The sequence below is a fragment of the Drosophila yakuba genome, chromosome X (assembly GCF_016746365.2).
Source record: "Drosophila yakuba strain Tai18E2 chromosome X, Prin_Dyak_Tai18E2_2.1, whole genome shotgun sequence".
NCBI lineage: Eukaryota > Metazoa > Arthropoda > Insecta > Diptera > Drosophilidae > Drosophila > Drosophila yakuba.
Window position 1 is genome coordinate 23,781,215 of NC_052526.2, and position 25,529 is coordinate 23,806,743.

General features: G+C 41.2%; 1 protein-coding gene and 1 long non-coding RNA gene across 20 annotated transcripts in view; one reads left to right on the top strand and one right to left on the bottom strand.

Moving 5' to 3' along the window:
- The window catches only part of LOC26536261 (unconventional myosin-VIIa), an 893,412-nt gene that overhangs the window by 32,926 nt on the left and 834,957 nt on the right, over window positions 1-25,529 (top strand). For all 19 annotated transcript variants that reach the window (XR_005562208.1, XR_005562209.2, XR_005562207.2 and 16 more), the window contains exon 4: window positions 25,031-25,093. Coding sequence is in view for 16 of the 19 variants with exons in the window: in XM_039377697.1 (XP_039233631.1) it covers window positions 25,031-25,093 (63 nt within the window). In the remaining 3 variants the exon portion in view is untranslated. The remainder of the gene's footprint in view (window positions 1-25,030; window positions 25,094-25,529) is intronic.
- Window positions 4,135-5,098, bottom strand: LOC122319629. The gene is made up of 2 exons (XR_006245273.1): window positions 4,804-5,098; window positions 4,135-4,358 (listed from the first exon to the last, which is right to left on the bottom strand). It is a non-coding gene; the product is annotated as an uncharacterized LOC122319629 (long non-coding RNA).

A 25,529-nucleotide genomic window follows, 5' to 3' on the forward strand; every position in this document is an offset into this window, starting at 1 on the left:
TTGCCATTACTTCGTCCGATATCCTGGCTCCGGCTGGCACCGTCCACCCCAACTCGTTGATAGTCTCGGCGTGGAGCTCTAGTACAGGGTGCGTTATGAAAGTAATGCGCATTTTCTAAGAAAAATATATTTGTTGATCCAATCAGTACAAATTATTAAAATTCTTCAAAATAGTCCCCTCCTGCGTCAATACACTTGCGGAGACGTGTATGCCACGCCTGGAAAGCACCCTGAAACTCCTCGACAGAAATGCCTTTCAGGAACCTTGTTACGCGAGCTTGGATGTTCTCCACCGACTCCCAGTGTTTTCCCTTTAGCTCTCTCTTCAGTAGGGGGAACAAAAAAAAGTCGCACGGAGCTAAGTCAGGGCTGTAAGGAGGCTGGGGCACAACTGAGATCTTCTTCTGGGTCAAGAAGTTGGTGACGACGAAGGCCGTGGCGTACCGCTGTTCCAGCGAACGCTCCATCGCACCGTGACACAACAAAAAAAATGACTTCGCTCTACGACACGTCCTACCACTTCTACTGCTCAGAGCGAACTGAGACCGAGCGCGTTGGAAAGGAGAGACTCCGCCCCAAATTTTCAGACAGGTCCGTGACAATGAAACCATGCGCATTACTTTCATAGCGCACCCTGTATATCCCTGTCCGGCGACGCAGATTCCACGGCTCTCGTCTCGTTGTCCTTCCGGGTTGGCGGAGTGTCCGCTGCTACCCTGATCGTGCCTGTTGTCGTTGTCGTTGTCGTACGGGCCTGTGCTTGTTGGTTCAGGGCCCGCCGTTCGCCTGGCTCCCGGCTTCTCCTCGGGTGTTCCCCTTCGGCCCTCGGGAGGTGCGCCACTCTGGTCCGGCCCATTCGGACGTTCCCCGTCATCGACTCGACCCTTCCTTCCTGGCTCGCCTCTTCGGGTCTCCTCCGCCAGTTGTTCCCGTTGGGTGGTTGGTCGCTCCGCTCAGGCCCGGTTGGACGATCCCCGTCTGCGTCGGTGCCCTTGCGGGATGACTCGCCCCCCTCCGGGCTGGTGGTCCCTCGGTTCTGGAGTGATCGCCTGCGCCGCTTCGGCCTCCCTGGACGGTATCCGTCTGCTTGGGAGTCGCCGCGTCGTGCCTCGTCGGTCGCCGAGGAGGTGCTAATTTTGATGGCGCCTTCCTTTTCCGGACTGTACCGTAGGCGGTTGGCTCGATCATCCTGGTCCTGCTTGTTGCTGCTGCTGCTCTGGTGAGATTCTCCTTGAACCGTTTGATGCTGGTCTCGAACTTTTCCATCGCTATGCCGATCGCCTTCTGTGACTCCGTCTGATCCTGACTCTGCTTATATAGGCCTTACTTAGTGTGCCTGCCTTCGCTTCTCATTTTTCCCTCTTTTTAGTGTGCCCGTCGGTGGGGCCATTTTGAGTTCCTTTTTCGCGCTTTCCTGATCTGATATATGTATTCTTATTGCTGTTTTGCGTCCGGTGAATTGGACTCCATTGTCTGATATCAGTATTTTTGGAGCTCCATACCGTGTCACTGTTCTTTCTCGAAAGACCCGTAGGAATGAGTCCGCCGTCGCCTGTCTGATGGCTGCCAGCTCCACCCATTTTGAGAACTTATCCACCATGACGAGTAGTGTCGTGTTCCCATGTTTTGACCGTGGTAACGGTCCTACAAAGTCGACACATACTGTTTCCCAGGGGGCTTCTGCGACCCTGGTCAGCATTTTCTCTGCTGCCTTTTGTTGCTCCACTTTGAACTGCTGGCAACTCTCGCAGCTCCGCACGAACTTCCGCACGTCTTTTGTTAGCTGTGGCCACTTGTTTCTTATTCTTCTCGCCTTTTTGAACATTCCCATGTGCCCTGCTTCCGCCTGGCAGTGGTTCTCTGCGAGGATCTGTTGTACCTCCTCTTCAGGCACGCATAGTTTCCATGGGTGCTGGTCCCTCCTATCTTTGCTCAGTTTATACAGACGTTTCCCTTCTCTCCGGAATTCTGTGTTTCCTGGATCCTCCTGTAGCTCCCTATTCTTCCGGTCTCTTTCCGTGTTTCTAATCGCCTTTAGTTCCGCCGGTGGGGCTCTAGATAGTGTGTCTGCTATTACATTCAGTTTCCCTTTCCGATATTGTACCTCGAACTGGCAAGGCTGGAGTCCCAGTGCCCATCGTGCTATCCTTCCTGCCGGACTCTTGATCGAGTTTAGCCATCTAAGCGCCATATGGTCCGTAACTACTATGAAGTGGTATCCTTCTAGGTACATCTTAAACTTTCCGATCCCCCAATGGATTGCCAAGCATTCCTTTTCCGTTGCGCTGTAGTTTTGCTCTGCCTTACTCAGTTTCCGGCTAGCAAATGATATGACGTGTTCACCGTCCTCTGTTTCCTGGGTCAGTACGGCTCCGATCCCCACGTCGCTGGCGTCTGTCTGCAACTTGAACTGCCTGCTGAAGTCCGGGCATACCAATACCGGTGCTTTTGTCAGGCTCTCCTTTAAGCTGTCGAAGAATTCCTGGTGGCGTTCGTTCCACTCGAACTTTTTCCCTTTTCGGATTAATTCCTGTAGCGGTCCTGCTTGCTCCGTAAACTTTGGTATAAATCTCCTATACCATGACGCCATCCCGAGGAAGCTGTGTACCTCTTTGGTGGTCTTAGGGGCTGGTAGATCCCTGATTGCTTCCACCTTTTCGGGGTCCGTTCATATGCCCTGGTCGCATATTACGTGTCCCAGATATTTTAATTCCTTTTGGAAAAACTTGCACTTGTCTGGGTTGATCCGTAGGTTCGCTCGTTGCAATCTTCTGAACACTTCTTTCAGTTTTGCTAGGTGCTCTTCCTGGTTCGTCCTATCACGATTATATCATCCAAGTACGCGAAGGCGAATGGCTCCATCTCTGGCTCGATGATGTTATCCAGTGCTCTCTGGAACGTTGCTGGCGCTGTTGTTAGTCCAAATGGCATTACTGTCCATTGGAACAATCCTCGCCCTGGTACCGTAAACGCCGTATATTGTCTACTTTTCTCTTCCATTGGGATTTGCCAATAGCCCGACTTCAAGTCGATGGTGCTTATAAATTTGGCCTCCCTCAGTTGGTCGAGAATAAAGTTCATACGTGGCACAGGGTATGCATCCTTATCTGTCCTATCGTTCAACAGCCTGTAGTCGATGCACATTCTCCATTCGTTATTCTTTTTCCTTACTAACACCACCGGTGCGCTGTATGGACTTCGTGATCGTTCTATCAGGCCCAGGCTGAGTAATTCGTCTACTGGCTCATCAATTATGGCCTGTTGTTTCGGATTTCGCGGATAATACCTCTGTTTAATAGGTTTGTCGTCCTTGAGGTATATCCTGTGCACTGCTGCGTTGCTGACTCCCTCCATGTTTTCAAATATGCGCTTGTTCTCCTCCAGGAATGTGTCGATTTCCTCTTCGGCTCTCGTAGCGTCGTCGCCTCTCATTTGTTTGGCCCCTCCTTCCTCCTCTCGTCTTTGACCCCTCGTATCTCCAATTCTAATCCGCCACATCTCAGTGTACTTTCTGCTCCCGCCAGAAAGTCCATCTCTAGTAGGATTCCGCCATTGACGTTCGGTAGGATCATGAATGTTATTTCAAATCTCCGACCCCCGAACTCCACTCTCGCTCCAAATCCTCCGATCGCCTTCCGCCGTGATCCGTCCGCCAGCTTTTAGCTTGCTCCTGCAGTTCTTGTATACCCAATCCAGCTTTTCAGCTTCCGACAGTTTCGTGAACCTCATGAGCTTCCTCAGGCTCATCGCGTATTCCCTTGCTGGTTCGTTCTCTCTTTGTCTCAACTGTGCCATTTATACTTTTCCGCCAGCAGTGTCAGCTTCTTCTTTGTCGCTTGTCCTCTTCGGAAAAGCAGCTAATGTTCTCCGTAAATCCTCGCTTTTCCCTGACGGATCCAATCCGAATTCACTTGCGTATTCTGCTAGTTCGGGTTTTTTTGCCATACTAGACATCACTCTCCCGGCGTCGGATTCCTCTAATCACCACTTTAGCCTGTTCGGGCGCCACCTGTGACGTTCAGCCTTGCCTCGGGTAGTCAGGGCTGACCAGGGTCGTCCAGGAAATTTCTTTGTTTCAGGACAATGGTGCTAGAGAGGAATCCCCGACCCGAGTACCAGTGATAATGCGCAGAGTTAACCTTAACTAGGCTTAAATATAGACGCAGAGTTTATTTATTCCTTTTCTCGGTTACAATAATTACATGGAACGGTACGGGGCTCCCTCGGCCTAGTTTCCGTCTCCCACAGCGAGGCTCTTCGTACCTCGCGTCTTCGTCCGGGGACGCGGTCTTCCGTACGCGGCCGCTCCGAATTCCGTCGAGTACCCTGGAATCAACGTAAGCAGATGTTGTTGGACCCTGAAGTCGGCGTGGAGAATTATACGGGACCCTGAAGTCAGCGTAGAGAACTATACGGGACCCTGAAGTCAGCGTAGAGAATTATATGTAGGACCCTGAGGTCAGCGTAGAGAATTATATTTAGGACCCTGAAGTCAGCGTAGAGAATTATATATAGGACCCTGAGGTCAGCGTAGAGAATTATATATAGGACCCTGAGGTCAGCGTAGAGAATTATATGTAGGACCCTGAAGTCAGCGTAGAGAATTATATGTAGGACCCTGAAGTCAGCGTCGAGAAGTATGTAGGACCCTGAAGTCAGCGTAGAGAAGTATGTAGGACCCTGAAGTCAGCGTAGAGAATTATATAGGACCCTGAAGTCAGCGTAGAGAATTATATGTAGGACCCTGAAGTCAGCTAGGGTGGGGTATATACGTAGGGGTTGATCTTACTCTCCAATAAGTACCACTTGTTGATCCCGGTCCTGATCTTGCTGCTTTCCCGCTCGCTGGTGACGTCCACCTCGGTCGACTCCGACCACCGACTGCCATTCTGAGGCCAGCCGCCCGCTTTATATAGCCCTTGGCTTAGTGACCCCGTATGTCCGTATGTCCGAATTGCCCGACTTAGTGTGGCCGGGTTTCGGGGTTAGTGTGCCCCTCTAGTTATTTGGGCGAGCGTGCGCGCCTTGTTTGAATTTGACTTTGTTTATAATGATCATATATTATGTTTTGGTTTTATCTATTATTATGTATTATGCCTTATTTATTACGTATCATGTATTAGGTATTACGTATCATGTATTAGGTATTATTTATTATTTATTATGTATTATTTATTATAAATTATTTCTTATTTATTATTGTGCGCGGCCGCGTCACACGATGCTTGGAACAGTCTTTATTTTTAACCTTATTCGTGGTGAAGTGGATAGTCCCGACTTGGTTAGTCGGCTAAACTTCACTGTTCCAATTTTAAATCATTGTAGATCTAACTATGAGTTGCATGATCCCTACAGAGTATTATGTTCTGACTATAATAGATTCTATCCTATTATCTCTAATAGAGAGAGAGCCTGGAGCCAGTTGAAAAGCCAGCACAAAAAAATCGTGTGCAAAAAAATCGTATGGCGTTACGCATCTTGTTATTCTAATATCTTTGGTATATGTATGTTACGTATGCATGAAAACTATGTAACAGGCAGAAGTAAGCGTTCCTTTTCTCGGTTACAATAATTACATGGAACGGTACGGGGCTCCCTCGGCCTAGTTTCCGTCTCCCACAGCGAGGCTCTTCGTACCTCGCGTCTTCGTCCGGGGACGCGGTCTTCCGTACGCGGCCGCTCCGAATTCCGTCGAGTACCCTGGAATCAACGTAAGCAGATGTTGTTGGACCCTGAAGTCGGCGTGGAGAATTATACGGGACCCTGAAGTCAGCGTAGAGAACTATACGGGACCCTGAAGTCAGCGTAGAGAATTATATGTAGGACCCTGAGGTCAGCGTAGAGAATTATATTTAGGACCCTGAAGTCAGCGTAGAGAATTATATATAGGACCCTGAGGTCAGCGTAGAGAATTATATATAGGACCCTGAGGTCAGCGTAGAGAATTATATGTAGGACCCTGAAGTCAGCGTAGAGAATTATATGTAGGACCCTGAAGTCAGCGTCGAGAAGTATGTAGGACCCTGAAGTCAGCGTAGAGAAGTATGTAGGACCCTGAAGTCAGCGTAGAGAATTATATAGGACCCTGAAGTCAGCGTAGAGAATTATATGTAGGACCCTGAAGTCAGCTAGGGTGGGGTATATACGTAGGGGTTGATCTTACTCTCCAATAAGTACCACTTGTTGATCCCGGTCCTGATCTTGCTGCTTTCCCGCTCGCTGGTGACGTCCACCTCGGTCGACTCCGACCACCGACTGCCATTCTGAGGCCAGCCGCCCGCTTTATATAGCCCTTGGCTTAGTGACCCCGTATGTCCGTATGTCCGAATTGCCCGACTTAGTGTGGCCGGGTTTCGGGGTTAGTGTGCCCCTCTAGTTATTTGGGCGAGCGTGCGCGCCTTGTTTGAATTTGACTTTGTTTATAATGATCATATATTATGTTTTGGTTTTATCTATTATTATGTATTATGCCTTATTTATTACGTATCATGTATTAGGTATTACGTATCATGTATTAGGTATTATTTATTATTTATTATGTATTATTTATTATAAATTATTTCTTATTTATTATTGTGCGCGGCCGCGTCACACGATGCTTGGAACAGTCTTTATTTTTAACCTTATTCGTGGTGAAGTGGATAGTCCCGACTTGGTTAGTCGGCTAAACTTCACTGTTCCAATTTTAAATCATTGTAGATCTAACTATGAGTTGCATGATCCCTACAGAGTATTATGTTCTGACTATAATAGATTCTATCCTATTATCTCTAATAGAGAGAGAGCCTGGAGCCAGTTGAAAAGCCAGCACAAAAAAATCGTGTGCAAAAAAATCGTATGGCGTTACGCATCTTGTTATTCTAATATCTTTGGTATATGTATGTTACGTATGCATGGTACATTTGCACAATTCGAATTATAAACCAAAATTTCTTGTGTTGGGGGAGCTGGGAATATGAAGGTATATACATGTAGCAAAACGAACTATGCAAACCTGTCGGCCAAAGGAAAGGAAAATAAATATGGCGGTCGGTAAATGGCTTACACTAGTATATTGGCGTCGAATAAGCATATGTACTTAGCTGCTGAAAGCTAATGCTCGAAGATTCGGCTCGAAGGACCATCAAATGCAGCGCTGGACTCCGAACTAAACTGCTGGGGCCGATTCATTACAAAGTGACAGCACAGTAGGAAATAGACGGAATGTTGAGGTAGCTGCGTAGTTCTCTTTGAGAACGATTTTTTATTCTTTTCTATATAATATTCTATAAAATATGCACCCAAAAGTGATCGTAGAAGAAAGACTAGTCATTCACAAGAAGAAAGCTCGTAGCAGACGAAGCAAAGTGTGGCCAGCGGTGCCTAAAGCAATAAGACTCCCTTTGGATAAGGCAGCGGTGGAGTCTTTTTTCTAAAGCAGGATGTGTAGAAATCGAACAAAAATCACTATCGTAAGTATGCCTCTGTAAGCAAAGACTTTTAGCGTTACCCGATACCGGAGAACGAAAGTATATTGCCCGCTACCGCCATCGTCCGAACCATGAGGCTGACACGGCTGTTCTGCCAAGAGCGTATTAAGAAATTGAATCAAAGTTGAGTCCAAATGCGCCGGATTTAACCATTGTGTTACATAGCAGCATTCTATATAATCGAAAAATAATTTGAAAAAAAATGTTGTTATACCCGTTATTCGTAGAGTAAAAGGGTATATTAAACTCATTGAAAACTATGTAACAGGCAGAAGTAAGCGTTTCCGACCATATAAAGTATATATATTCTTGATCAGAATCAGTAGCCGAGTCGAACTATAAAAGCTAGAACTATAAAAGCTAGAAAGTTGAGATTAAGCCTGCGGACTCCAAAAAAAAGACGCAGCGCAAGTTTGTTGACTCATGTTGCCACGCCTACTCGAACGCCCACAAACGTACAGTAGAGCGTAGAGTAAAAAGATATACTAGATTCGTTAAAATTTAACAGGTAAATCGCCTTCGCGTTTCCGACCATATACATTATATAAATTCTTGCTATCACTTTTTGTCATTCCCACTCTAATGTCGACAAGCCGCTAAGAACTTTTTCACACCCACACTTTTGAAGTTTATTAATATTAATCTAACATTAATCTAAATTAATAAAATTAGTATTTCAATATAGGCATCGTAAGGCAAACAGTAAGAAGTTATTTTGAACCGATTCAAAGAGGTCCGAGTGAACTACATATTGTGGACTCCAGACAGGTGATCCATATTCAAGAATCGGATGGACTAGCAAAAATTAATAAGGTTTTATTCATGTGAGGGATGAAAACGAACTCTAAAGTTTCCAGAGATAAGGTAAACAGTTTTAAAAGAAGCTTGCATAGGGATTTCCTTTCTTCGGCAACCTACCTAGTCGGTACCTAGCGAATAGATAGGCTAAACACGCTGAACATCGAAAACCAATTAGCTTTCGTTTAGAGTGCGACAAATAGTGGTGGTATTTTCCAAAAATAAAGAGGAAGGGTAGGTCCTTATTTTGCGTTTTGCCGAATCGATCTGGCAATGTCCGTCCGTCCGTATGAACGTCGAGATCTCAGGAACTACAAAAGCTAGAAAGTTTAAATTACGGACTCCAGAGACATAGACGCAGCGCAAGATTGTCTTGTACATTTCTATCGAAAAAAAAAAACTTTTTGCCACGCCCACTCTAACGCCTACAAGCCGCCAAAAACTTTCAGTTTTGAAGACTCTCCGTCGCAGTTTCACTAGCTGAGTAACGGGTATCTGATAGTCGGGGAACTCGATTATATCGTTTCCTCTTGTTTTTATTTGTAACCCTTCTTAAATAACTGTACCGGAAATTTGCCTTTGACCGCTGTCAAGTAATATAGTTATTCCTTATTAAATTCCTCCAGCCGGATGTCTTCTGCGAGTCCAGACGCTTGGAATGTCTTCTTCCTGAGTCCTCGGTGTGTCCGGCTGCTAAGCCAGAGTGTGATGACTTGGGAATGTCTTCCTCCGGAGTCCACGGTGCGTCCGGCAAGCCGACTCAGCATTTATGCAGCGCAATTCGGTAAACCGGATACAGGGTGTCCGATTGCCGCTGCTGACCGTTCTTAGCGCGGAGCGCTGAACTCAGTTGGGGCGTATCAGCATTGTTTGTATGAAGCTACTTAGTTGCTAGTGCCTTATGAACGTAAACTATGTGGCTGCTGACTCAAAAATATTGAGCTACTCCCCCCCTCAGATTATAACCGTCCTCACTTATATTAAGCTTATCGATGGTTTGTTGTATTTCGACGGAGGCTCGTTTTCTCCTTAACGCCAAAAAAAGGATGAGTGAACCAATCAGACCAACGTTCAGGATTACTCCAGCCACGAACCTAAGTTGAAGGGAACCCGTCCTCGTCCTTAAACCCTTGGATAAAGCGCAAGCTGTCGTTGTTCATGCGGTGTAGCAAGGGCATGCTCAGTACCGGGTCGTGGCCGACGATGTTCAGTAGTGGTGATCTTGCTTCGCCAGGCTGCTTGTCTATTATTTTTCGGAAATTTACAAAATCCGTTCCGTTGATGGTAGCTGATCGGATAGGCTAAAAGTATATGGATAATGTTATCGGACTGAGAAAACTCTAATTTTAGAGGGATTTAATAAACTATTGGGTTTTTTTTTAATTAGTGAGTTCAGATCGGCATGATAAATGATAGTGGGATTTACCATGTTAGCTTTAGCCAATGTTACAGTTAGAATTAAATTTTAATAATTTTGTTAATGGTGTCGGTTAGCTTGTTTATTTGTTTTTGAGTTTCGGAGTTTATGTTAATCAGCCTGGAGTTTGAGTCCACTAGCTGAGCTGCTGTCATTCTGATTTTTAGGAAATCTGAGGCGTCAGGAGTTCCCGCAACTACCTTTAGAGCTGTACCCAAGATGTCTAAACTTCTCGCAATTCGGTGGTGTATTTTTAGAACGGACAACAAGTTTTTATGATGATCTGTATCAACATTTAATAATTGGCGCATATGCGGCTGTGGAAAAGTTTCGGACAGTTGTCTGTCTCATCTACCATGCTAATAAATTCAGATAAGTTGCTCGAGGGCCTCAGGCAGTCGCGATGTTCAAACACCAGTACATCTCCATCTATGCGGGAATGTATTTGGCGTGTCAGGGTGATGAGCGTTATGAAGGCGAACATGCAATCCAAACTTAGATTGAGACCACGGGGTGTTTACTTAAATCTGGCTTACTATTAAAGAATATGGTTTTAGCAAATTAAAAGTGGGACACTTGGCTATTTCTGTCAAGAGTCTGTGGAATCGTTCCACTTGGCCGTTTGACAAGCTATGCAGCGGGACCGCGTTCACAATGTCAATGTGGTAGCTGTTTTTAAGTAACGAGGTGATAGTTTCCGAATTTAAAGCGGCTTTATTGTCGCAATATATTGTTCTGATTTTGGGGAACAATTTACGAGTTGATGCAGGGGCCCTGTGACGTCCACTATTGTTCTGGACAGCACTGGTTGCACTATTGCAAACTTCGAGAACTTGTCAATGCATGTTAAGAATTGCTTCTTATCAGTTAAGAAGATATCAATGTGCAACATTTCGCCGGTATAGCTTAGTATGGGTGTTTTCCCGAGCTCCTGTTTCTTAGGGTGCCTGTCATATTTGGCCTTGGTGCATATTCTGCAATTTGCAACCACTTCCTTTGCAAGGCTGCTCATTTTGGGGAAAAAGTAATCGCGGAGGACTTGCTTGGTATTCTCCTGAGCCGCCTTGTGACATCATCTACATAAACATAGCACGATTAGCCAATTTGTTCCCGTAAGACGTCGTCGATCGCTCTTTGGAAGATGCTTCCAGCATTCTTCAACCCGAACGGTAATCTACAAAATCCATACTTTCCGCCGTTAACCGAAAAAGAGGTCTTCTCACGGTCATGCTCAGCCAAGCATATCTGGTGGCAGCCGGACTTCAAATCTAACGTTCTAAAGTACTTGGCTTTTCCTAAATTTGCCAGTATCATGGGGATGTTTGGCATTGGGTACTTATCAGCGATGGTTTTTTCGTTAAGTTTTTTAAAGTCTATAACCAAACGCTTATTTTTGTTTCCCAGCTCATTATGGCCTACGGTGACCTTGAGGTTCTAATAATGCCTTTCTGCAGTAAGTCTGCGATTTCTCGCGTAACAAACTCAGATACACCCATTGAGTGCGGCTATAATTTGGAATATACCGTCTTATCATCGCTTGTGCATATTGTGGCAACAACAGAAGTGTTAAACGGCAGTGCCTCGTTAGAGGCTGAAAATGTCTTAGATCTGTTTGCGATCATGTTTCGGAATTTAACTTTTACCTGTACGGCAATGTCATTTACGTTAGTAAAATTTACATTGTCGCAATTATGATGCTGAAGCTTTTCAGAAACAGAACCATAATTTATTGTACCTTTCTCTGCGTCGAGTTTTGCTCCCACCTGAGCTAAGAAGTCAAATCCTATAATACCATCGAATGGGGTCAGCTCGTCTAAAAGAAAGAACGGAGCTGTTTTTCCAAAAATATTCATTAAACATTTCTGGTGAACTCTGTTAGAACCATGAATGGAACTAACTGTGAAAGGGGAGCTCTTTTACGGGCTTGATGTATTTTTTTGCCGCCCCTGTGTCAATTAAAATTTTTAGTTGTCTCCCTTGCAGCTGGCGTTCAATGAACCGCAGTCGGGAGCGCTCCCTAAAAAAATGATCCGATCATCTTCGTCAGACTCATCGCCTATCTCGGCCTCTGCGGCCGCGCCCTCATATTCGCTGTCATATTTATCGTCAGCCTGTTGCATAGTGTTATGCAACCTCTGACGCCTTTCACCGGTCATACGTGCGGAGCCAAATATTTGGCAGCAAAGGTAGTGCGCTCTATGGTAGCCTCGGATTCGCTAGCTAAAGCCAAAGCTGATTGGGCTGCGCTGGCAAGACTATGGCCCTGAAGGGTTTCCTAAAGCCAGCATCCTCTCTAACTTCATTATTAAACAGAATGGCACTGCCCGGTTCGTTTATCACAATGATCTTATTCGTTTAACGTTAATCGCTTTTCTACGTCGTCGTAGTATTTCATTAGGCTAAGTTTTAATTGCCTAACTGTTTCAAGTAAGTGCAGTCTAATCGAGCAATAATGGCATCGAAATTTAAAACTGTGTTAAGCACAACCAGTAGCCCTCTTGTTGAACACCTGATTTTATTTCTGATGATCGACACTGCCTGGTAGTGTGCCTCGCTACCGTGATACAGTTTGAAGATCATCTACGGCCGACTGCCGCCATGACACAGAGTCATCCTGTTCTCTCGTAAAATCTGGCATGGTCTTAACGATGTCAAGCTTGACTTCACACCGAATGCTTGGGTCTACGGTAATTTTCTGGTAAGCATCCAGCTGTGGTACTTCCACGCCCAAGCTTTGCATTTGTTGTTTCACCTCGTCCAATTGTGACTGCTTCAATCTAGTTACCTGCTGGGTAGCATCCATGTCTGTAATGCTATCTGTCGTAGTAGGACAAAAGCCTTCCGATTCTAAGTCCCACCCGTCGTCACTATCGCACTCGACCTTGATATCTCTATATGCACCTGCCCAACTCATTGACCATTGGTTGGCACCACACACTTAATTCTTTCCGAGCACAGTTGATCGGTTTTCGCAAGGCGGCGCTATTTACGTGCGCGAGAAATAGATGTCGACGAAACAACCCCTTTCCCTCAAAAGAAAAGGTTTGCGCAAAGAAATAATTTCCTCTTGCTTATTATTTATTATTTTATTCCTTTGGAATACCCCACTTACTTGGGGTATGATGTAGAATTTTCATGTACTCTTGGTAAAAGCATGCAATGGGAAACAATGCTCTCTAAAAGTAACTTGGGGTATGCTGTAGAATTTACTCTTGGTAAAAGTATGCAATGGGAAATGCCGAATTGAACTCAGTTATCAAACTTACATGGTTTCTCTTCTTAACTACCCTGTTAAGATACTAGGTTCTTAATAATCATCGGGCGCCAATTAGCTTATTCGTCCAGTCCGGATGTTTTCTACAACTCAAGACGCAGGGAATGTCTTCTTCCTGAGTCCCCGGTGTCCGGCTGCTAAGCCAGAGTGTGATGACTTGGGAATGTCTTCCTCAGGAGTCCACGGTGCGTCCGGCTGCTAAGCCAGAGAGTGATGACTTCTTATGGAGATGAGAATGGAGGGCGTGACTTTGACCCCTTGGTCGATCGCTGGCCTTTTGGCTCAGCGAGAATGTTCAGAATGTTCGGCCCAGCAAACCTTTTACAGAGGATTAACAGATCTTTAAGCTCGTTACCGTTAAGCGGTTTATATCTTGTGGGAATGTTATTTATAAGGCTTTTGGAGAGTGAAGCTTTCCAAAAGATCGGCTTTAGCTTTTTTATATGAAGAGTGAATATGTTGTATGAAGAAATGAATATGTCACTCCCCCACTTTTTAGATATTAGCTTGTCTTCAAGCGATTATTTCTGGATATAAGTGTGGTACTGGATTTGCAATTTCAGCTATTTCTGTTTTTGTTTCTGTTTCTTTTTCGATATGTTTGTTAGTGGTTTTACTTGGTTTTAGGTAAGAGATAATAATTTTGTGTGGCGCTGTTTTACATTTCATATAAAAGTAAAATATGTAAATTAAAACTAAAACAGATATGAAGATTATTAGTATGTTTCTGTAAATTGTGTTACTCTTATTGTTTAACAAAATCATTTCTTTAATTTCTATGTGTGACATTGGTTCGATTTTTGTTACATTGTGTTCAGTAAATATTACATTTGTGTATTGTTGAATACTATTAGATATTGTAATTTGTTTTAATTCTGCTGTGCAGTTGGATATTTTTATAATTTTATTATTTTCAATATAAATTTATAAATATATATCTTTCATTAGTAGGTACGTTATACCAAGCGGAAGTTTTTATGTTTATCAGATTTTTGTAATTAATGTTGCCAATATTTTCATGTTTTAGTAGTTTAGGATTAAATATTCCTAGTCGTGTTAGTTGTGAACCCATTTCAATGTCTTCGATATATTCGGTAAAATGTTCAATATTAAATTTAAATAGATTCAATTTTTGTTCCTTTTTCAAAGAATTGGACTGGTCGTTAATTATTTCTATGCCATTATTGAGACTGTCAATAACGTGTTTTAGAGTGCTGACCTGTACTGTGTCTTGTGATAGAGTCGAAATTTGTTGTTCAATATGTTGTCTGTCGTCTTCGTCTAGTGTGCCAAAAAGATATATTAATGTGGAACCTACAAGGTTAGCCAGTCCTCGTTTGTTTCGTTTTGAGATGCGTATGCCATTTAATTCTCTTTCCATTTTCTCGGTTAAATATTTAATTCGTGTGACATTTTTAAATTCTTGACATTGTTTAATTATACTATTAAATGTTTCTTCAACTTCTGTAATATTTATGGTGAGACAGTGATGCATAAAGGTGATGGGGATTTGTATTGTTCCAGATTCAAACAAGATAAATCCTTGATTGTTTTCTATTGGGTTGATTTCGATTGTTCCTGCTGTAGTTTGTGTCGCAATACAAGTTATTATGGTAATTATGAGTCCGATGATTGGGAGGTGTCGGTTTGCTGCAAGTATTTGCTGTCATTAACTTTCTTTTTATACCCGTTACTCGTAGAGTAAAAGGGTATACTAGATTCGTTGAAAAGTATGTAACAGGCAGAAGGAAGCGTTTCCGACCATATGAAGTATATATATTCTTGATCAGGATCAGTAGCCGAGTCGATCTGGCCATGTCCGTCTGTCCGTCCGTCTGTCTGTCCGTCTGTCCGTCTGTCCGTATGAACGTCGAGATCTCAGGAACTACAAAAGCTAGAAAGTTGAGATTAAGTATACAGACTCCAGGGACATAGACGCAGCGCAAGTTTGTCGATTCATGTTGCCACGCCCACTCTAACGCCCACAAACCGCCCAAAACTGCCACGCCCACATTTTTGAAAAATGATTTGATATTTTTTCATTTTTGTATTGATCTTGTAAATTTCTATCGATTTGCAAAAAAACTTTTTGCCACGCCCACTCTAACGCCTACAAACCGCCCAAAGCTGCTACGCCCACACTTTTGAAAAATGTTTTGAAATTTTTTCATTTTTGTATTGGTCTTGTAAATTTCTATCGATTTGCCAAAAAACTTTTTGCCACGCCCACTCTAACGCCCACAAACCGCACAAAAATGCTACTCCCACACTTTTGAAAAATGTTTTGATATTTTTTCATTTTTGAATTAGTCTTGTAAATTTCTATCGATTTGCCAAAAAACTTTCTGCCACGCCCACTATAACGCCCACTATAACGCCTACAAACCGCCAAAAACTGTGTTTAAGACTCTCCTTCTCCCTTCCATATGAGTAACGGGTATCAGATAGTCGGGGAACTCGACTATAGCGTTCTCTCTTGTTCTTTTTATACCCGTTACTCGTAGAGTAAAAGGGTATACTAGATTCGTTGAAAAGTATGTAACAGGCAGAAGGAAGCGTTTCCGACCATATAAAGTATATATATTCTTGATCAGGATCAATAGCCGAGTCGATTTGGCCATGTCCGTCTGTCCGTCCGTCTGTCCGTCCGTATGTCCGTCTGTCTGTCCGTCTGTCCGTATGAACGTCGAGATCTCAGGAACTACAAAAGCTAGAAAGTTGAGATTAAGTAAACAGACTCCAGGGACATAGACGCAGCGCAAGTTTGTCGAATCATGCTGCCACGCCCACTCTAACGCCCACAAACCGCCCAAAACTGTCACGCCCACACTTTTGAAAAATGTTTTAATATTTCTTCATTTTTGTATTGGTCTTGAAAATTTCTATCGATTTGCAAAAAAACTTTTTGCCACGCCCACTCTAACGCCCACAAACCGCCCAAAGCTGCCACGCCCACACTTTTGAAAAATGTTTTGATATTTTTTCATTTTTGTATTAGTCTTGTAAATTTCTATCTATTTGCCAAAAAACTTTTGGCCACGCCCACTCTAACGCCCACAAACCGCCAAAAACTGTCCTTCGCACTTACACTAGCTGAGTAACGGGTATCAGATAGTCGGGGAACTCGACTATAGCGTTCTCTCTTGTTATTTATTATAGTTATTTAGTCAAATTACTCGTTTAAAAATGACCAATTTTCAATATTTAAAATGCAAATAAGATTCAGATAAACTAATTTTTTTTTTATTTTATTTTGATGTTTTTAAAAAATTGCGCAATTATGGGTGGGAAGAAAAGCGCGCCAATTTTTTTGTTTTTCCCTTTAATACGTTTTCTTTTTCCCTCTACGTTTGCTTAAAGCTGACTATTATTTAGATATATTACATATTATTAATTATCAATATAAATATATGTAAACGGTAGCTAGTTCTAGCGGCGCTTTTATCAAACGAATATTAAAAAAAACTTCTTTCAAAACATAATAGTTACGAATCGAAATTGACCAAAACATTAATCAAATTTGTCGTCACAACAGAAAAGCTGTTCAGTTAGAGTTTTCGAAGGAAGGCCAGAGGCGGGAGCCTAGCCAAAAGGACAGGGGGTCCTCAGAGAATTTAAGATACAAGAGTAAAGGCCCTCTAGACGCTGAAATGCTTAAATTTATAGAAACCAGCACAATCCACTGCCGAGCCCAATTCATTCACACTAAAGATCCACCTAGATCTAAACCAGTCCATTATGGGAAAAATTTGAGCGCGAGTACGAAACAGTTTCCAGAGTTTCAGAACAAGTATGAGCACTGTTAATCGGTTTACGAAAGATATGCGTCACAGGTAAATCAAGATATTGATCGTCCGTCCGCCTCCATTGCTCAGGCAAGGGCAAACCAATCCGTTTAGACGTTCTTAAGGGGCTGCAGTCTTCCGCATTGCGACACAGAAATCTACGATGGAGAATATCTGCGCTGACCCTTCCGTGACCTAATTACAGCTTTCTACGATAGCAATTCTCGGCTGACTCCAGTGGACAAATTGTTTCAATTGAACGCCAAAACTAGCGACGAAGCTCACGCCATTGTCAGCAAATCTCCGCTTACAAATGATGGGATCGTGTTGAAAACAAGCGACTTTTAGTAAATAGCCAATTGAAAATCCTTTTCAATCTCCCAACCGTAGGAAGCGAATCGAGAACGGCCTTAAAGGATCTTCAAGGCACAATTCAAGGGTGTTGGAATGCCCTGGAATACTCCCAGGTTTCCACAGAAATTTGAGATTGCCTCAAGCTGCCAAAGGTCACTCTCTCATTATGGGAGCAGTCTTTGAGCAACAAGTCCGAAATCCCTGCCCGGGAAGAGATGAATTCTTTTCTCGAAGAAATATATCGCACACTAGATGCGATTAAAGATGTTCGACTTTATACTTCCGGCCCACAACACACAAAGGAGCACAGGAACCCACAGCCTAGAAGGGTTAACTCGTTTGAGACGTGATCTCTGCTCCGGAGAGCCTCATCCAGTTAGGATTTGTCCCCGTTTTTGCCAGATGACTCAACCAAGGGCCAAGATGACTGCAAGGGCCGCCGCAATACGTTGCTTCAAAAAGGAAAGCCTTCTACTTCCATTAGCCTAGCGCAGGTCACAATCCTGAACAGCTTATCTCAAACACTTATATTAATTTCGCCTTCAATCGGCAGAGGATCCTTTTATGAACGGCTATTGTCCAAGTTAGTCAACTCGGAGAATATTTTCCCGGACATGGTATGATAGATTCAGGCTTCAAAGGCACCTTCATCTCTAAGAAGCTTGTTCCTGCTACCAGGAACGCATGCAAAGGCCGAAAAAAAGCTATATTATAGTCTTTTACAATTGGATAATGGATTCGTCCTAGATGAGTGGAAGGCGTTTCTCAAAAGTGTGTGACCAGGTGAGAGGGATAGCGGATAACAATAGAGTGTCATCCTCGTTCGGAAATAGGTTTGTTACATTTGTTACATATGAAAGCTAGCTAGTTGTTTAAAAAAGTTTATTCTTTTTAGTCGCAAGCTAGCTAGTTGTTTAAAAATGTTTCTTCTTTTTAGTCTTCTTATGGGGGTATTTGTGCTATGTAAATGTCGGGCAAGTATGCTTCGGTGGTACTGGAGTCTTTGTATCTGCTGGAATGGAACGATATCTGTTCTTTAACATAAGTCAGATTGAGATCGTGATGCAGCGCTTTATTGCTGACGTATCATTTACAGTCAATAATAACCATCTCTTTTTGCACCGTCTGAATTTTTTTGCAATGTGACGCTACCGACCCATATCTGGCCCCTGTATCGCCAATTCAGGAGATACATCTGAATGCCGTCAGCTGCCTCGTATTCGCATAGTGACGTGTGAAGTACGCACACGCTCACTTTAGCCAAGAGTCCCGAGGGCCAGACTCTATCGAAGGAATGCTGGATATCGAGAAATACTCCATTGCAATACTCGGCCCGATCGAATTCCTTGAGTATATGGTTAACTACACGGTGTAGCTGCTCGTTGGTGCTGTGACCGGATAAGTTTTAGTGGCATTCATATGCTAAACAAGCCGATCAATGAGCAGTCTTTTTAATACCATCGATAAAGAAGGCAGAAGACTGATTGGTCGGTTAAAACTGGGGTCATGCTCCTGCCACTCTTCTATTGCTTCGGAATGTTTTACACCCTTATGTGATCAGAATAAGTGCTCGCTTTGGCAGAATTTTTAGGATGGCATTGGTGAGTGGGTCATTCCCGGGCGCCTTTCTAAAAATTTTAAGCACATTTCTGACTTTGGTCGAAAGGATGGGACGGATTTTATTGACTTTTTCGAGTACTTGCAAACCACATTGAAGAACCAAGAAACACCAAAAGGTAATAATATACGCCGAAAATCAGGCAATGGTTTTCAAGTCTGTCATATGGACTTATTCAAAAAGTTAATTAGGTGCCAAGATTTGGCCCAAAGCAAACTATAGCAATATAGTTAAATAAACATAAATAATAAATATAGGGTAAGTTATTCAAATATCAAGAAAATTTTAAATATTTAAAGGCACTTTGTTAAATTAATTTAGAAATTTTTTGCCTCAAATATTTATACTCGTTACTCGTAGAGTAAAAGGGTATACTAGATTCGTTGAAAAGTATGTAACAGGCAGAAGGAAACGTTTCCGACCATATAAAGTATATATATTCTTGATCAGGATCAGTAGCCGAGTCGATCTGGCCATGTCCGTCTGTCCGTCCGTCTGTCTGTCCGTCTGTCCGTATGAACGTCGAGATCTCAGGAACTACAAAAGCTAGAAAGTTGAGATTAAGTATACAGACTCCAGGGACATAGACGCAGCGCAAGTTTGTCGATTCAGGTTGCCACGCCCACTCTAACGCCCACAAACCGCCCAAAACTGCCACGCCCACATTTTTGAAAAATGTTTTAATATTTTATCATTTTTGTATTGGTGTTGTAAATTTCTATCGATTTGCAAAAAAACTTTTTGCCACGTCCACTCTAACGCCCACAAACCGCCCAAAGCTGCCACGCCCACACTTTTGAAAAATGTTTTGATATTTTTTTATTTTTGAATTAGTCTTGTAAATTTCTATCTATTTGCCAAAAAACGTTCGGCCACGCCCACTCTAACGCCCACAAACCGCCAAAAACTGTCCTTCGCACTTACACTAGCTGAGTAACGGGTATCAGATAGTCGGGGAACTCGACTATAGCGTTCTCTCTTGTTAAATTTGCATTTATAATGAATAACGTTTTGACCTCTATTATTTCCGTTATAATGTTTTTCGTCTAATTGTTCTATTCTGCCTGTTTTTTTAAAGGGATTCTTTGATTTTGCGCGTGTTAAGGGTGCTTGTCTAAATTTTGTGTCGATTTCGAAATCCTGTCGTTTTTTGTTATGATTTTTGATTTTCATTTCTTTAATCATCTGGGTATCATAAGTAGGTGTGTCTGCGTAAAGAAGGATGTTAGCCGGTATCTGTCTGGTTGTGTTATGTTTAGTCTTGTAGTTGTATATGTATAAAATTGTTTCTATTTGTGGTTCTTTATTTTCTCTATTGTTTTCAGTATTGATAATTCTAATTTTTTCATTTATGGTTTTATGAAGGCGTTCTATATCTGCTATTTCTGTTTTACTTGTGGTAATATCTATTTGTATGTCTTCGTTGTTTAGCCAAGTTTTTAAAGAAGTGATTATAAACGCGGAGTCCTTGTCTGGTTTAATTTTAATTTAATTTTTTCCCCTGTCGTTAAAAATTCTAGTAAGGGCTCGTTTTGCCTCTAACCAATCTCTACTGTTTGTTTTAATAAGTGAAGCAAATTTTGAATAAACGTCTATACAAGATAAATACTGTTCGTTGTCAATAGCATAAAAGTCAATAACATAAATTTCGCGTGGGTTATTTGTCTCTGGAGTTATTTCGAAAACTAGTTTTGTTGGTCTATGTTCTGTCTTTGCAAGGTTACAGACTTCACAATCATTGATAATGTTTTGAATTAGTTTATTATAATCGGGAAAATAGTGAGTTTCTTCAAATAATCGTATCATTTTTTCAATACCGGGGTGTAACAATTAAGAATGTTGAGTAATAATGAATTCTTTAAATTCAGGATAAGATTTTATGTCTTTTAACATTATGATACTTTTCAGAATTTTCACGTTACTATGTGGGTTAATGGTTTCTCGATATGCTTTTTGAAAAACTAAAAAGTCTTTATCGTTTTCCAGGTAAATAACACTGCTATTATTTAAGAAGTATTTAATAAGGATATCTTTTGCCTTTGCCAGGGTCATGTCAGTGTATTTGATGGTCAGTTTTATTTTGGAAAAGTATTTCGTTGTCTCTACTTGGTCTACGCTATCTTTTATAAATTCAATTTGTCTTGCAAAATAGTTTATGGGGTTTTCTGTAATTTCAATGTAGGTTTCGTTGCTTTCTGATGAACTGTGTATTGTTGCTGCTGTTGAAATATTTTCTTCTTCGCCTACCATGTTTTCTTCAATTTTAACGCGAGATAAAGCGTCTGCTACATGATTAAGTTTACCTTCTAAATATTTGATTTTGAAATTATATTCGCTAAGTCAAATTCGCCAACGTTGTAGTTTTATGTTAGGCTCTTTAATATTATTTAGCCAAACAAGGGGTTTGTGATCGCTCAAAATCTCAAAGGGGACTCCATATAGATATGGGCGGAAGTATTTGGTTGCCCTTTTTCAATAGTGCTATAATTTTGTTCATGATCATTTAATGTTCTACTTGCAAAGCTTACTGGCTTATTGTCTTCTGATAACACGGCTCCTATGGCGAAATTGCTGGCGTCAGTAGTGACTTGAAATGTTTTTGTGAAATCAGGGCAAATCAAAATTGGGTCGTTCATTATGAGTGTTTCCAATTTTTCAAATGATTTATTGTATTCTTCGTTTCTTGTGTCTATTTTAGCTCCTTTTTTTAGAAATATTGTCAGAGGTTTTGCAATCTTTGCAAAGTCTGGAATGAACTTACGGTAGTATCCGCATAAACCTAAAAAGATTTGATTTCTTTTGGTGTTTTGGGAGAGGAAATTTTTCGATTGCCTTAACTTTCTCTTTATTAGGTCGTATGCCTTCTGGACTTATAATATGACCTAAGAAATTTGTTTGCTTTTTTAAAAATTCGCATTTGTCCAATTGGAGTTTAAGATTGGCTTCTTTAAGTTTCTCAAAAACCTTCCTCAGAGAGTCTAGGTGTTCGTTCAGAGATGTTGAATAGATGATCACATCATCTAAATAAACAAGGCAATGCTTATTTATAAGGTCTTTTAGGACGTAATTCATGCACCGTTGGAAGGTTGCAGGAGCATTTTTTAAGCCAAATGGCATGCGAGTGTACTCATAGTGACCATGTTTGGTCGAAAACGCCGTTTTTGGTATAGACTTAGGGTCCATTTCGATTTGATGAAAGCCTTTTGCTAAGTCAATTCTAGTAAAATACTGGCATTTTTCTAATTTGCCTAGTATTTGGTCCATGTTAGGAATCGGAAATTTATCATTTATTGTTATTTCATTTAGATTTCGATAGTCCACGGCCAACCTGAATTCCGGTTTGCCAGAGGCATCCATCTTTTTGGGGACAATCCATAATGGACTGCAATAAGGGGAGTCGCTTTCGCGTATAATGCCTTGTTTTAACATTTCCTCAATTTGCTTATTTACTTCTGCTTCGTAGGAAAACGGGTACGAGTAAACTGGGTTTTCATGAGAGTTTTTTATATCGTGACGTATTATACTTGTGAATGTAAGGTTTTTATTTTTGGAATATTCAATGTCATTGAACTCTTTTAATAAATTTGTAAGTCTGTATTTTTCCTCACTATTTAAATGTTCTAGTCTATATGTGTGTTCTGAGTCTATGTTGTTGTCCATGGCATAGTTTATTTCTGATGTAAAGTTGTTTTCTTGTAAGAGTGCATTAAAGTTTTCCGAAGAGTTCTCATCACATGGATCTAGTTCTTTGTGAATGAATGTAATTTCGTTAATTATTGTTTCTTTCCGAGAGTAGTCTATTAAACCGTTATTCTCCATTAGTATTTTTCTTCCTAACAGAATATCATAATAAGGTGAAAATGAATGAATATAGAATTTTTGCGTTTGTTGAAAAAGCCCGTTGCCTGGAAGGTCTACATATTTATTTAATTTAGAATAGCCTGTCATACTTCGGACAGTTATTTGCTTATCTTTAACTTGAAGATTGAAAAAGTTTGAGCTCATCAAGTTTATCGAAGAGCCAGTATGAACTATGCCTCTATATCTGTGGTTATTAAACATGATCTCTATGTATTGGTGGGATCCCAGGCTGGTATTGAAAAATGTTGATATTGCTGATCTGTAAACAATTCTGTCTGAGTATTCTGTAATTGATCTTCGTGGAACTGTTCGTCGTTATTAATGTAGTGTTCAGTTTCGTTATCGTAATCTAATTCGTGCTGGTGAAAATTTTCATTTGTCTGCATACGCGATTGTTCGCTGCTTTCTCTAAAACGCTTATTTGGCACTCTTGGTTGTTGGGGGGGCTGATAGTAGTTTCGGGTGTCGTTTTGACGGTCCTGAAGTAAGTCTGTTCTGAATCCGTTGTATAAATTTCTGTACTGATTAAGTTGCTGTTGTCTGGTCGGAGGAATTTGTCTAAGAGGGGTTTGATTGTTTACGTTAGTGTTTTGGGTCTGTGTGGGATTTAATGGAATAAAGGGGCGAATGAATCGTTGGTTGGGGTGAGTGTTTTTGATTTGGTTAATGTTTGTATGTCTATAGGTGTTAGGTGAATTTGAGTTAAATTTTGGCTGACTATCGAATGTTTTTGAAATTGGGTCTTCGTATAGACCTTCTTGTTGGGCGGTTTGCCTTAGTTTTTGAACGGTTGAAATGTCATACCTCGCTAAGGTCATGAACAACCTATCGGGGAGTGAGCGTTGAATTGTATTTTTTATTGTGGTTGCCATTGCTTGTGTACCACCATATTATTTCGGTCATTCTCTAATGCTAACTTATTTATAATTACACTGGACTTATCTTCTAATTGTTCACAGAATAGACGTAAGTTACCCTTAAAAGGTGTGTGATACAATCTTCCTAGTAGTTCCTCCAGGGGCGTCTGAGTCTTGAATTCCGTGATTAGGGCGTCTCTTAAAGTTGTCCATTCTTTGTGCATTCCAAATTGGGTAACCTTTTCCGCATCTCCGACAATTTGAAGTTCGATGGCTTCAAATATAACCGCCTTCTGTCGAGCGTCGTTTGAAGGGTATAAGTTCAACAGGTATTCGATACGTCTGATGAACGAGCTGAGATTTGATGGGTATCCAGAGAATTTCGGTACTTGGCGTATTTGCCGAAGTGAGTCATATTTTCCGATGGTAATTCCATTTTAGTTTTATTTATAAGTTAGTTTCTGTTCTTGTTCACAGACTGCTGCAGTATGTCGAGACTTATGCCTTAAGTGAACTGCACTGTTTTAACTTTTTATTGTTTTATACAATAGTAGCGGTCGCACTTTTAGTGGGCTACTGTTTTTGTTCACAGACTGCTACAGTATGTCGAGACTTATGTCTTAGTGAACTGCACTGTGCGCCTATTAATTGTATTACACCTTAGTGGAGGTCTCACTTCACGAAGCGGTCCACAAAATTAGGTCTTTAAATTAACTCCGATCGCACAGGTTCTTGTGCGGTTACCGATTTTAGTCACTTTAAACGAACCGAAATCACTTTGTTGCGGCCAATTCGCGGGTACAATCAGAAAAGGTTACTTGGTCGTACAAGTTTCCTCTTTTCACTAGATTGTCAGAGGATAACGAGTTTACTAGGACTTTTTTTCAGTATCCTACCGACTGCGCCAATAATTTTTTTTGGTGATAGATTTAATGAAAAAAAAATATATTTTCCTTTTTATACTTAATCACACAAATTATAAATTCTCTGAGCTAGCCGTTGCAATTGGTAGCGAGCAGAAACAAGGAAAAAAGCACACTATGAAGACTAAATTTATATTTTATTGATCTTCATTTCCGTTTTAATTGTTGTTAATAAAAAAAATTCGTTTAAAATAATCGATATTAATAGTTTATAAGGCATATACACCTAAAAAAACAAAAAAAAAGAAACGCTTTTGTAACGCTTACAAACTAAATACATATCTATTAAAATTATATATATCTTTTTACTTTATACATACCAATTTACCATTGTTATTATTCCCGCTATTATATAGCCCCGCCTGTATTTATGGCCCTACGAATTTAAGTTAATTAAATTGTCTGATACCGAAAAATGAAACACTTAGTCTGCAATATTGCGTGATTAAGACCAACACGCACACTCATTCACTGAAATATTTTTTGCGGTGCGTTTTATTGCAGAGGTGTAACCAATGCAACCATTTTTTCACGAATAGTATAAATTCGGTAATAACATCACATAAATAGTTGCAAAAGGTGTTGGCAAAAAGTTATTATTATTCCAAAATGCTGTCTTATTCTTACAACTTCCTATGCAATATTACTGGTTCTCCTATATTAAAAATCAATAGACTTATACCGGATCAATACTTCTGGCTGTTAATCCTTATAAATCCATTAATATATACAATACGGTAAGCTTAAAGCAAAAACATTGTAAAAGGATTTTTGTTTTATATTATTTTACAGAGGGCGTCCTGTGCAATTTTTTTTTGGAATAGAAATACTTTATTGAACCGGAGACGCTAGACAGTTAAGTTTTTTTTATTATATAACATTTTCTTACTCACCAGTGAGATAGCGAAGTTCATTATCTCAGCCAACATCATTCGGTAAAGATTCCTTGGTCGCAGAATATTTTTACTGGATATATGTACAGCTGAAGCGTGTTGATTATACGATTTTATTGGACCGAGAATAGATAAGGCGAGCTTCTCATTGAATAGAGAAAAACCCCATATTTAATTGACCCGTCGGGAGAATTTGTGTTTTAATTTTACATTTTTATATATTCTATTCAATGGGAACTGGAGCATATAATTGAATAGAGAAAAACCCCATATTGAATTG